Source organism: Eupeodes corollae, chromosome 3, assembly GCF_945859685.1.
Source record: "Eupeodes corollae chromosome 3, idEupCoro1.1, whole genome shotgun sequence".
NCBI classification, from domain to species: Eukaryota; Metazoa; Arthropoda; class Insecta; order Diptera; family Syrphidae; genus Eupeodes; species Eupeodes corollae.
Genome location: NC_079149.1, coordinates 24412888 through 24427047, shown reverse-complemented (window position 1 = coordinate 24427047; position 14160 = coordinate 24412888). Strand labels below are relative to the sequence as shown.

The following is a 14160-nucleotide window of genomic DNA, read 5'->3' as shown; positions in this document are numbered from 1 at the left end:
TAAATTAGGAGGTACAACAGTCCATGAAGAACCAGGGCCTAGTGACTGACAACTCTCAACCATTCCTGTGTGAGAGTAATGTTGTAAGGGATGGAAGAGGCCTACAGTTTATATGCTGAATCCGAACGGCTACTTTGAGAAAGCACTATTCATGACAAGAATAAACTTTTGAAGGATTTGTCAACTCCCCGCAAGAGGCATTAACCGTGAAAAAAGTTAGGTGGCACAGGCAAGGATTCAACCCAAGACCTCTTGCATTACAGCAGTCCAACGCACTAACCATCACGCTACGGGTACTACTCTGTCATTTACTTACTTATCCAAGCCTTAATTCAATTCATTGTGATCCGAAAAGTAGAATAATAAACAGAAAAGCAAATCTTTACTTTAAATTGACGCCTCAAAGCAAAAGCAAAATCAAACTTAAAAATTTCAAGAAAATAAATAATGAAAACGACAAACAAAATAAATTAGTAAGAAAAAAACACAAACATTCTCACATATTGCAATTCATTTGATTTACTGTCAAACCAAAGCAAGAAATTAAATGAGATAAAAAAACAGAAACGGGAATAATCTCAATAAATCCCTGTGGTCATGTCTGATGTCTCGTCTCTCTGGTTTCAGTGTGGTTTTGTATTTTGTATTTGAAAAATATGATGTTTTGACAGTTGAAGCAGAAGTCTTTCAACAACGTTTATGAAGTGTGTGGCGAAGCATCAATTTTGTTGACAACTAAATTGAAAATAAAATTGAATCGTGTATGGAGTGCATTAGTGGCACAGAATTACACTTTTACACCGAGCGTACATTTATCTCTTTGCGTGAATACTCGTTCTTTACGTCTAATTATACAGTACACAGCTGTGAAATAAATATAATAATAATGTAATATAAATGTCCACACATTTTCCTTCAAAATCTACTCAGTGCATTTATTATTAAAAATAGAAAGATTTATCTTTATATATAAACTCAAAAAATTCAATTCTTGCAATAAATTTTTAATGCAAATTTAAAACTTCACGAAGTAAAATATAAAACTAAACATATCTATTGTTAAATGTTCACAATAATTATTTAAACAACCTTATTACAAAAAAGTTGAAGCGCGAAAGCTATCTAGTGCGTGCAAGACCTAATCGAAGTATTCGAGTCTCGTTTTATTGCAAGGTGCTGCACTGCACTTACACCTGATTAAAAAGAAAAAGCTTTTTGTATGAAAAGAAGAATTCTCATTTTCTCAGTTGATTTTGATTCAATCATAGGCCGTCTTTTGTCAGAAAAAGTTATAATATAATTATTGAATTGTCATATAAACGGTAAAACATAATTGTCTATACGCCATCGGCCTTTGTTTAATCAATATTACTTTCTTTTTTTTATCAGATTCTCATACTCAGAAAAACAAAAAGTGAAAACTTTTTTTTAACTACACTATGCTGAAGCTTGTTTTAGCTGTGAGCTGCCTTCTTGTGGTGGCAAATGCAGATTTTGTTCGAGTCAAACTTCACAAAGTCCAAACTGCACGCAATCATTTCCACGAAGTGGGCACTGATATCGAGAGACTAAACAATGTAGCTGGGCCAACACCGGAACCCCTATCCAATTACCTTGATGCTCAGTATTATGGTGTTATCAGCATTGGAAACCCACCACAAAGCTTCAAAGTTGTCTTCGATACTGGTTCCTCCAACCTCTGGGTACCCTCGAAGAAGTGTTACTTCACCAATATCGCCTGTTTGACTCACAACAAATACGATGCTAAAAAGTCGTCTTCTTACATTAAGAATGGCACTGAATTTGCAATTCAATATGGATCGGGATCTTTGTCTGGGTATCTTTCAACCGACGATGTAAACATCGGAGGATTGGACATCAAGAAACAGACTTTCGCCGAGGCACTTAGCGAACCTGGTCTGGTCTTTGTCGCAGCCAAATTCGACGGAATTCTCGGTTTAGGCTACAGTTCGATCTCAGTGGATGGTGTCGTTCCACCTTTCTATAATCTATTCAACCAAGGATTGGTGCAATCCCCAGTATTCTCATTCTATTTGAACAGGGACCCTAGTGCGTCAGAGGGAGGAGAGATCATCTTTGGAGGATCCGACCCCAAGCATTATAAGGGTGAATTCACCTACCTGCCCATCACCCGCAAGGCCTATTGGCAAATCCAAATGGACTCTGGATCAATTGGCAATGTGACTTTCTGCGAGAAGGGTTGTCAGGTAATCGCCGATACCGGCACCAGTCTTATTGCCGGCCCCACCTCCGAGACTGCAGTGATTAATAAGGCCATTGGTGGCACAGCATTGCCTGGTGGACAGTACTTTGTGAGCTGTGATCTCATTCCCAATTTGCCAGTTATCAAATTTGTTCTCGGCGGAAAGACATTCGAGCTCGAGGGCAAGGACTACATTCTGCGTATTGCCCAAATGGGTAAGACAATCTGCTTGTCTGGATTCATGGGAATCGATATTCCACCACCAAACGGACCCTTGTGGATTCTTGGAGATGTTTTCATTGGCAAATACTACACAGAGTTCGATATGGGCAACAATCGTGTTGGCTTCGCTGAAACAGTTTAAAACAAAGAAGAGAGGTCTTTAAAAGTTATCATTGTAGGTATTTTGCTATCAATCAGTCGAATGGCTATTTGAGTGCATAACACCAGATACAGTCATTCCAGTTGTGACTTATTTTTTTGCTTCATTTTGTGTTTGTTTTGAAAATAAATATTGAGATTGACCTATCTTAAAGGGTTATCGCGTTTTATTGTTTTTTCCCCCAGATCATTTTATAAAAGTTTAATGAAAATAAATCTAAGCTCTATATATTGCAACCATTGACAGGAGGAGCTTGTGAATTGAAGCTTTTGTTTATTTTATGAATTATGTACGAAACAAAGAGAAAGTGAATCATATATAGAATGACGCATATCACACCGTCCTCCATCTCATACAATGACAGTAGAGTACTTAACACTTATAACAACACTTAAAATTAAATGTAAAATATACCTAACTTTAAAATATGTACCAACTTTCTTAGCTACCGATCTATTGCACTCAGGAATCTTGTGATTTGCGAAAAGAGGGAACGAAGCATTGCACATATTACAGAAGAATGAATAGGTACATAGGTTGGTAAAAGGTTACCATTATGAGAAGGTTAGGCCCTGTTCGTAATGCGTTTACATTTCCTTCCACTAGTTAAATTTTGACGTTTGGTGATATTTGCTCTCCGAACTGGATTTAACTAGAAAAGGTTAAATGGTTTTTTTTTGTTAGTTTTGGCAGTGTCGCTCGGATGCACTAAGCTTTCCCTAAGATCAACCAGACTGGATGGAATTGGGGATGAAACAGAGCTTGAAATATAAACGACGAGGAAAAAAGGGGACGTAGTCGGATCAGACTCTGTTTCTTGGGGTGAAGAAACTGCCTACTGTTGAAAAATGAATTCATAAAAGAAGATAGGTGATGTCATGTGAGGTCGGCCAACTCCAGTAGTCGGCCACCAAAATTTAGATGTAAGTTTAATAGGGAACATATACATAGAATTCATATTAAATACTATTTTTTATATTAACGGATCACAAAAAAATGTAGACAAATCAGCTGCTGCTATTGTTGGACAAAAATTTCATTTGTGTTGAAGTTCTTGCAGGAAGTGTACACGTTAATTTAGTTAAGGAAAAAATAGTGAAAGTATTCTGCAAAAAGGTAGTACCCGCGGCATGATGGTTAGTGCGTTGGACTGTCATGCCAGAGGTCTTGGCTTCGATCCCTGCCTATGCCATCTAAAGTCTTTTCAGGGGTATTGCCTCTTGCGAGGAATTGACAAATTCTCCAAGAGTAACTCTTGTCATGAAAAAGTGCTCTCTCAAATTAGCCGTTCGGAATCGGCATATAAACTGTAGGTCCCCTCCATTCCTGACAACATTACTCGCACACAGGAATGGTTGAGAGTTGTAAGTCACTAGGCCCTGGTTCTTCATGGACTGTTGCGCTACCCAATTTATTTTTATTTATTTATTCTGCAAAAAGTGTTTTTATTAATAAAATTATGTATAATAATATTTTTGTTAATTGTTTTTATGTTGTTTATTGCTTGTTTTTTGCATAAAAATATGAAAAAAATCTTTATTTTTCAATAAACAGAGGGGCCGACCTTAGAAGACATTTTTGTACAGTTCTTCTATAGTCGGCCGCCTTGGCCGACTGCTGAAGAATATCAGCCCTATTACGGTTGTCAATTATCAATACGCTAGTTGACATTTTTCAATAAAATTGATGAATTGGTATTATCGCGTTGTCAGCAATCAAAATTTTTGATAAACTGAAAAAAAAATTGAATAGCACCATCAGTTTATTGCAAACTACTTACATTTTTAATCCAAATCAACCAAAATTCGTCACACGAAACAAAAGCCAATCCTAGTCCGTTAAAAAATTGTAAATGAAATTGAAACGTCAAAAGTAAAAGTCACTATTCACAATAGATTTTTGATCTTTGTTCACAATGGACCAAAAAATGATCAACTCGCGTTCATAATACCAATTTATCAATTAATTGACAAAATGTTTCAATTGTCAATTAATTGATCTTTGACAACCGTAATAAGGCTGTATGATTTTTTTTGTTTTGCTTATTTTCATATGAAAATCGAATGCATACATACCTAAATCACTCTTAATTTTTAACACAATTTTCGAGTCTTTTTTCCTATCTTCAGTAGTCGGCCCCCTTTTTAAGTAATGATAAATAATTAGAAGGACGACTATAAAAGAATGGTTTTCTAGTGTCGGCAGTGTGTATTTGAGATGAAAACGAACAAAATTTACTAAGAAACACTTATTAAGAAATTCCCAAAACATATTTAAGGTTTTAATACAAACAATAAATGGATGGTTCTAAGCTCGTTTTTTATAAATATTCTGAAGAGGCGATAAGTGAAGCTCTTTAAAAAAATGGGAAGACAAATGGATAACAGTATAAAGTCCCAAGAACAACACTGCAGGACAGACTTCATTGTCGAGTTGCTAAAAAGCCTAGGTGTATGGGCCCCGACACGGTTCTTAGCAAAAATGAGGAAAAGTTCTTGGAAGATTGGATAATCAACCTAGCAAAATGTGGATTTCCACTTAAGCCATCTGACCTTCTGAACACCGTTCAAAAAATCATATTGGAGGAGAAAAACCGACACAACATCCTTAATTGTCCCCCAGAACTCCAGAGCGACTGTCAAAAGGACGAGCAATCGTTACGGAGGAAGTACCTCGAAAATGGGTTTGAGATAAACAGGGATATTTGCAGGAGATAAATGCTGCAGAATCCTTCCAGAATCTTTAATAGAGACAAAACGTCATTTTGCTTGGCTCCAAAAACTGGTGCAGTTTTGGCTCCTAAGGGATGGAAAAATCTCTACAAGGTTAATGCAGGAAATTGAAAGGAGACAATAACCGTTCCATTTTTATTCAGTGCTGATGGTCAAATTCTACCGCCTTTAGGCGTGTTCCCATATGTGCGCTCTCCACCAGCTTTGGTGAAAAGCATGCCGGACAAATGGGTATTGAGAAGATCGGAGACTGGTTGGATGCGATCCGAATCATTTTTCGAAAATGTGGCCAACAGTTTCGTTGACTATCTTTCTGAAAACAATATTAAGCGGGTAGTATTATTTTTGGTCGATGGTCATAAATACCATCTTACCATGGAACTGAGCGACTTCTGCAGGAGTAGTAGGATAATTTTATATGCACTTTATTCAAATAAAACACACATTACTCAGCCAGCTGATGTGGGTGCATTCAAGGGGCTTAAAAGTGACTATAAAAAAACGGTTCACAAATGGCAGAGCATTCCAGCAAATGAAAATAAGGCTGTGACGAAGACCAACTTCTGCGAACTTCTAAAAGCGGTGCTGAACAGCACAGACACGACGGAAAGCATTAAAAACGCTTTTAGAAAGTGTGGAATTTTTCCATTCAATTTAGATGCTATCGATTTTGCTGAATGTGCCCAGAATACGCTTGAAAAAATCCAACGGAAAGAGTCACAGCTTCAAGTTTTTACGAAACAAAAAAAGGTCTGGCCTTAGCAAAAACTTATTTTGAGGCACAGGGAATCGACTTTGCATCTGTGATGCGAATTATAGACAAAGTTCAGAATGAACAGCAGCCCAATCAACCGATTGCTAGTATTGAAGATGGAACAGCCGAATTTCAAGAATTGCTAGATGAAGCCAACATGAAAGTTGAAATTCCCTAAGTCAAACCCCTTGATGAGAGCATAACCGGAACTTATGTTATAAACGATACTGGAGAACTCAACAAAATTTCTGCGACAGTTTCAATACCAACTCTATCACCAGTTAACGAGGAAATGCATTCTATAACTGATCTTCTAAAGGAAGCAGATGAATTCTTATCTACAATTGACAAACCACCAATCAGTGGTAGGACTTGACAGACATTTTATTTATTTTATTTCATCTAGTTTTATTTTCCTAACAGGACCATCATGCACCCGAAGTTACTCGAAATCCTTGACAGTGATAGACAAACTGCTGCAGAACATTAATGTCCACACGGAAAATTTACTCATTCAGAGCTCACCAGCGACTTCCTCTGCATTAAGTACTGCAGAAATAATTCCCAAATCCTGCAAACCTCCACGCGATGATTAAGATGCACACATTTTATCGAACGAAATTTCGAAGACATACAAAATGAAGTATTCTTCTGTGAAGCATGTGACAAGTGAATAAATGTACCTGAGTACCTACCTATATATTTTTACTTTTAGAGTTATTCTTTTATTTTATTAATACTACACATGTACCTACCTGTATGTCAAAACATACAAACTGTTGATGTTGTTTTTTTTTTGTTTTTGGAAAGTGCAACATATTCTATGTACGTAAGTTGCAATCAATTTTGAAATGAATGTTTAATAGTTTATGATGGTTTTAATTATCTTGGTCAAAAGAGAACAAAATAAAGAACTTACAATTTGGAGCCGACTACTGCAGACTTAGATGGCCGACCTTTGGAGTTTAGGGGGACGACTTCACAAGATTCATGGTTTTATTTAAATTTTTGAGAATATTTTCATTTTCATGGCAAATTCACTAGGTTAGGTTAGGTTATAGTGGCTGTCCAAGATGGAAATGGACACACTTGTGTTACCACATGAATCTTTAGGTTTCCTCCTAAGCGCAATGGAACCAGCTTGAGTCCCTTACGAAACATGAGAGGCTATTTATACCGATATGATTTAGATCGTTAAAGAAGAATTCTCCTAGATAATTTTCTTGCGTTTTCGAGCTAGAGCAGGCATGTGCAGAGAAGATGAAGAACCATACAGCTTCTGCAAAAGTCATTTGAGAATACGCCTAGTCTCGTGGCGTGCTTTCCTATTAGACAGTGTCCGGTTATGACACCTATTATCGAGCTTATATGCGAACTGCTTAGAGAGAGCAAGCACCTTGAACGTTTTAAATCCAGTGCTGGTCAGATGTTTTTAGTGACTTGACACGTAGTAATGTTGTTCCACCTGGTGCCTGCCCTCCTCACAGCGTCTTGCATAAGCAGCAGTTTACAAGTAGCGATTTGTATGCCAGTACTTGCCAAACGTGGTAGAATGGGCTGTACTGTACCGTTCCTGGCGAGTTCATCTGCCATATAGTTACCTGGAATGTCTCAATGGCCCGGCACCCAGCAAAGGTGAATATTAAACTGTTGGTCCATCTCCATTAGATATGATCGCCAGTTATGGACTGTTATAGAGTTTGTAGAGACAGAGTCCAGAGATTCACTAACAAAATAAGATAAACTATGTTTTGTTAAAAAGTTAGATGGCCGACTACTGGCTCCATCACCTTCAATAATATTTATCTTCCTACTTAGTATTTGCATGCAATATTTTTCCTGACTTCGAGTCAGCTTTTATAGCCTCTTATTGCGGATCTTCAAAACATTCTCGCACACCAATCTGAAATTTAATCATTTTTGAACAAACCACCATCCATCATGCATTTTTTGATGTAAAAGATGATCGAGCTCGATTCTTATTTTTGCACGTCTCGACTTTTCTCCTTCCGACCGTAAAGAAACAAGAACACAAAATATTCTTGATCTAGATCTATCAAAACATAAAACTCCCCTGTTTTTGCATTCCATGGGGCAAAATAAATTAATTAATATTTCCTCTAAGATCAAGTCTGCAGAAGTTCTTGGTTTCCTTGTTTGTAGGCCCATTGTTGCATTTTCTTCAAATTTTCTCTCTTCCTTGAGAAGCGTGAACATTTAACAGCTAATGAGCAGGTTCAGTCAACATTAGCGACTTCATTTGCAGTCCACTGCATTTTCTGAACGTACATTTTGACCAAGACAACTAGTTAGTTTTTCAACTGTCATAATCTCCAAACTTGGAACTTTACTTCACTTACCTCTGCCTTCAGTTCATTGTACAAAAACTATTAAAAACATTATTGTCGCTCCTCAGGCAAGCTACAAATCCATCACGATTTGTATTTTGTATTGTAGAGAAATATTACTTATTTCTCTTCCAATTTGACAAGGAACCCTTTTACAGAAAAGATTAAATGAAACTGTGCAGAAAATAAATAATTCATGGAATAATTAAGTTCAGCTTTCAGTTGAAATAAAAAACATTCAACTTTCCAGTCAACTTTATAATAAAGTTGCCATAATTGGAAGGAAATTTTTTGGCAGCTGGCCAATCAGATACAAGAAACTTGCTTTACTTTCAAGTCGCCTGAACCTGCCCAATGTTAAATTTAACCAAACGTCAAGTTTTAATCTACATTTTAAACACAGTTCGTACACGGCCTTGTAAATAAAATGTATAGGCCAATAATGTTATGCCGAACGTATAATTTGAGTTTAGTTTTTTACTATTAAAATGGTATGTGAAAAATTATGTATCAGGTGCTAATAAGTCTAATGACTGAGGTGGCTTTGTCACGTAGAACGAATACAAACCATTGTTCCGGCCCGGAAAGTTTTCGAATCCACGCATCCAGGAAGACTTTGGTTCAGGTGGCTCTCTATAAAACAAGTTAAGAAGGAAGAAAACAGCTGAAAAGGGAGCTCTATAATAGTGTATGATGCAATAAGTTACATAAGACAATGGATAGGCTCAGAGAACATAAGGGACTTGAAATTAACACAAGTTTCTAGTATCTGATTGACTAGCTGCCAAAAAATTAGTCAAGAAAAATCTCCACAACTATTAAGACAAGTCTACTTATGTCAAAAGGACAGTTGATAACGCTTTTTCATTCAACTGAGGGCTGAACTTTATTACACTATGGTTTATTTATTTTCTTCACAATTCCATTAAATGTTTTGTGTGGAAGGCTTCCTTGTCAAATTGAAAAAGAAGTAAGTAATTCCCTAACAACATACAATCTAGCATTTACAAACAAAACTAAATATTGGAGGAATCTAGCATTTACAAACAAAACTAAATATTGGAGGAAACGTTAAAGGAATGCATTTAACTGCGAATGAAGTCCCTTATATGTGGTCTGAACCTGCCCAATGTATTGACATTTATTTGGAAGACTCATAATGTCCTTAATAGCTTCAAACTGTTTTACCTTCCCCAACAAGAGGGAGGTATTTTTTGTTTATTCCTCCTGCTGCATCTTTTTAAGGCCATTACTCGTATTCTTAATTCATTCAGTATTAGTTCTAAATCTAAAAGAAACTTTTTAAAAATTTGAATTCGATAATTTTCGATGAAAAATTTATTTTCCAGTCTTTTTTAATTGTAAAGACTTATTGATTTTTTTTTAGAGTAAGATAAAAAATGATAATTTCAAATGCAAACTATGTAACTTAGTTTTATTTTACAAAAACTGCAATTACTTATATGTATGAATAAATTCTTCGACTTTTCGGAAAAACTTAAATAAAAACAAAACAGAGTTTCCTCTTAAACAGCTTCTGCGAAGCCAACACGGTTTTTGCCTAAATCAAACTCAGTGTAGAATTTTCCAATGAAAACATCTCCAAGAATCCACATTGGTTGGCCTAGAGAATATTGATCCATTGCACTGAATCCCGTCAAGCACGTTCCATTAGAAATGTTAATAACATAGTCCTTGCCTTCTAAACTAAAGGTTTTCCCACCCAAAACAAAGTGAGCTACAGGCAATTCGGAAATCGATTCACAATCTATAACGTATCCTCCACTTAATGGGATTGCTCCTAAAGCCTTGGTGATAGCATCGATTTCAGTTGTTGGACCAACAATCAGACTGGTTCCGGTATCAGCAATAGCCTGGCAACCATTTTCACAGAATTTCACATCACCAATTGATCCTGAGTCCATTTTGAACTGCCAATAGCCTTCTTCAGTTACTGGCAAATATGTAAATTGACCTTTGTAATGTTCCTTATCAGATCCTCCAAAAATAATTTCTCCTCCTTCTTCGCCATCTGGGTTTCTGTTCAAATAAAATGAGAAAACTGGTTCTTTCACCAAGCCTTGTTCATAAAGATTATAAAATGGAGGAACAACGTCATTCTCAGCAATTGAACTATAACCCAAACCAAGTATTCCATCGAATTTGGCTGCAACAAAAACACTTCCGGGTTCTTGTATGGCTTCAGCAAATGTCTGTTGCTGGATTTCCATTCCTCCAATATTTACATTGTCAGTAGATAAAAAGCCAGTCAAGGAACCAGTACCATAAGCAATGGCGAATGGAGTGCCATCTCGAGTGTAAGTGGACGATTTCCTTGAATTATATTTATTGTGTAACAGACAGGCAAAATTTAAGATGCTACACTTTTTCGAAGGAACCCAAAGGTTGGACGATCCCGTGTCAAATATTACTTTAAATGACTGTGGTGGAGTTCCAATGGTTATTTCACCAAAATACTGAGTGTCAAAATAATTGGTAAGTGGTTCTCGGTGAACACGGCCTGATGCTCCTCTAGTAGGGTGATCCAATTTACGGATCTCAAATTCTGTACCGACTTCAGCAAAATGTTTACGTACAGATTTGAATTTCTGAATTTTTACACGAAAAAGATCAGAAGAACTTCCAGCAACTATTAGGCACGATAAAAGTACAATAAATTTTAACATTTTGGTTGTTTTTATCGAAATATCCTATTATCCTATATTGAAAACAAATATTTTATATTAATGAAATTTGTATACCCAAAACTATAAAACCGAACTTACCGTTAACGAGTTAAAAAAATTGAAAATCAACGTTTATTTTTCGCAATATGAATTGCAACTGAATTCGCTATTAGCAGCTGTGGCTATTTAAATGAATTTCGTTTAAAAAGTTATTTAAACTGTAGCCAGTTTGATTTTACATCAAAATTATGCCCTTTGTACAAAATAATCTTTAAAGATAATATCATTTGTTTTTGTTATTAAATCAAGAACATTATGGGAACTTTAAGATATGGTTTTGATTGATGATATTGTTTTTTGGTAAACCCAGACAATATGTCATGTTAATTCAAAATTTGACAATATCATAAAGAACTTATTGTGGTTTTGAGGTTATGCCAATAAACTTTAAATAACTACTTGAAGTCTGGAAACTGCACTCATTTCGTAAAACATTAAAAATTAATAAAAGAATAAAAAAATAGACTCGAGGATTGAACCTAAATACAGTAAAATATATTTGATTGTAGACCACCGAACTTTGTCTATTTGAAAAAGAAGCACTTTTTAAAGAGCTATTATTATTTTTAAACAAATAAAATTTGAACTTATTCCAGCATTAACAAGTACTTTAAACTTTAAACAAATTTAACTTATGAACAAATTCAATTTTACTTTAATATAGTTTAACTTTATTACAGTGACAAAGTTAGTTTTTAGAATTTTTTCCACACGTGAATTGGGAAATTTCGGTGAAACATGGAGAATGCATGATTTAAGTTATTAAATATGTGTCTGTTAATACTCAACTTAACTTAAGTAAATTATAATTAAATAATTTTATCATGCACAATTAATAAACTTTGCTTTTCAATAAACATGCAATTTATTTCAAGTGTGTTTTGTTTACAGTAGACTTAAGGCGAATTTAAATGAATTATTATTTTTTTAGTGCGAAGTTTTATATCCTTGGTCTTACTTGAGTTTAATTTAAAGCTTAGTGTTTAAACTCCTAGTCAACGAGAGACTTAATATAACTGAAGCAAAATGAGTTAGTAAAATGTGAAAATAAAAATTGAAATCAAAAATAGAATAAACAAAATAAATTAATATAATGTAAACCTAAGGAAGTTTGAAAATTAACAATAATTCCTATAATCAAAACCAATTAAGAACTTTGTTTAGAAAAAAAGGTATATTATTAAAGTAAAAAATATATTTTTATGAGTTCAGTGCCCTGGCACTATGTCTTTTCAACGATACTAATTCACTTCTATTGTAACCTTCGCTATAAGTAAGTAAATATTTATTGATGTATATCAGATATCAACTCCTACTCTCACCTCCCCGCGGTGAACATCGGGTGCCTAGTACCTCAACTGGAGATTGGGTTCCAACCCCAGTGAAAAGTTGTTGGGGGCAGCAAACGAGAGAGGGGGGAAGAGGTGTTTCCACTAAGGCACCTCTCCTTATCCAGACGGCAGCGGACGAATTCTCGAGATGGAATCAACGGTGGCGTCTACAGTTCCAGTAAGGTTAAACTACTTAGGCCTGCAAGGAGCGGTTTATCCGGCTCCCCTTCCTTGGAGTTATACTAAGGATCTGGATCGGGGTGACTTCCTGGCCACGTTAAAAATACCTTTAGTTGCGAAGCACCAACAAGCCTCGGATACGGATGGATTCACTGTTGACAACCCACGCAAAGGAAATAAGGACAATGAACTTCAGATATGTACGTAGAATGTTAGGCCCCTTAACAGACCACGTGCAGCCGAACAATTAGCGGAAGCCCTAAACTGCTGCAAGGCAGATATTATACAGCCATCCAAGAAGTGCGATGGGATGGACCGGGCACACGCAAACTATAAGACTGCGATATCTACTACGGCGACTGCTACCGAGAACAAAGGCAGCGTATATTTGGGTGTGGATTTGTTGTCGGAACTAGGCTCAGGCAAAAGGTCTTGAGTTTCAACAGTGTGAGCGAGCGCATCACGACAATCCGCATCAAGGCTAAATTCGCCAACTTAAGCCTAATATGCGCGCATGCCCCAACAGAGGAGAATGATGAAGACACCAAAGACTCTCTTGGACAAGACATATGAGCAGTGCCCTGGTTTACTTACTTACTTACTTAAGGTGGCGCAACAGTCCTGTGTGAACTAGGGCCTCACCCAACAAACTTCTCCATCTAGCTCGGTCCCTAGCTAGATGTCTCCAGTTTCGCGCTCCAAGTTGGGTGAGGTCACTTTCCACTTGTGCCACCTGATCCGCAGTCTTCCTCTACTGCGCTGTCCCGTGGGTGTGGACTCGAAGACTGTCCAGGCTGGAGCATTGGTTTCCATGCGCTCTACGTGACCCAGCCATCTTAGTCGTTGGATTTTTACTCTTCTGGCTAAGTCTACGTCGCTGTACAGCCCGTACAGTTCGTCGTTCCATCTTCTCCTCCACTCCCCTTCGATGCATACGGGACCGTAGATCACACGAAGAACTTTTCTCTCGAAGCGACCCAAGGTGCTTTCATCCGCTTTTGTCATGGTCCATGCTTCTGCACCGTATAGCAGGACGGGGATGATAAGGGTCTTATATAGCAACACTTTGGTCCCTCGAGAGAGGACTTTACCACTCAATTGCTTTCTTAGTCCAAAGAAACAGCGGTTAGCAAGAGTTATTCTGCGTTTGATCTCAGCGCTGGTGTTGTTTTCTGCGTTTACAGCGGAGCCTAGGTAGACAAAGTCCTTGACTATCTCAAAGTTACGTCTGTCGATTGTGACGTTTTGACCAAAACGTCGTTGTTGTATGTCCTTTCTAGACGACAGCATGTACTTTGTTTTGCCCTCATTAACCGTTAAACCCATTTTTGCCGCTTCTGCCTCAATACTCACAAACGCCCCATTGACATCACGCTGAGTTCTTCCGATTATGTCAATGTCATCAGCATATGCCAGTAATTGGACAGACTTTTGAAAGATAGTGCCTCTAGTGTTGACGTGT

General features: G+C 36.8%; 3 protein-coding genes across 4 annotated transcripts; 2 read left to right on the top strand and 1 right to left on the bottom strand.

Moving 5' to 3' along the window:
* The first annotated feature begins 1183 nt into the window (after window positions 1–1183).
* Window positions 1184–2759, top strand: LOC129950908 (lysosomal aspartic protease). The gene is made up of 2 exons (XM_056062848.1): window positions 1184–1322; window positions 1390–2759. Exon 2 carries the CDS (start codon window positions 1440–1442, stop codon window positions 2586–2588), a length of 1149 nt encoding a protein of 382 aa, XP_055918823.1. The 5' UTR covers window positions 1184–1322; window positions 1390–1439; the 3' UTR covers window positions 2589–2759.
* Window positions 2760–5059: 2300 nt separating this feature from the next.
* On the top strand, window positions 5060–6270 carry LOC129950377 (uncharacterized). Its single transcript, XM_056062320.1, has 3 exons — window positions 5060–5289; window positions 5482–6017; window positions 6089–6270. Exons 1-3 carry the CDS (start codon window positions 5060–5062, stop codon window positions 6268–6270), a joined length of 948 nt encoding a protein of 315 aa, XP_055918295.1.
* A 3577-nt stretch (window positions 6271–9847) lies between these two features.
* On the bottom strand, window positions 9848–12232 carry LOC129952329 (lysosomal aspartic protease-like). Of its 2 annotated transcripts, none has more exons than XM_056064864.1 (3): window positions 12146–12232; window positions 11227–11396; window positions 9848–11159 (listed from the first exon to the last, which is right to left on the bottom strand). In XM_056064864.1, exon 3 carries the CDS (start codon window positions 11125–11127, stop codon window positions 9967–9969), a length of 1161 nt encoding a protein of 386 aa, XP_055920839.1. In that variant the 5' UTR covers window positions 11128–11159; window positions 11227–11396; window positions 12146–12232; the 3' UTR covers window positions 9848–9966. The 2 variants fall into 2 exon arrangements, with proteins under 2 accessions (XP_055920839.1, XP_055920840.1); XM_056064865.1 differs by lacking the exon at window positions 12146–12232 and adding an exon at window positions 11667–11685.
* Window positions 12233–14160: the final 1928 nt, after the last annotated feature.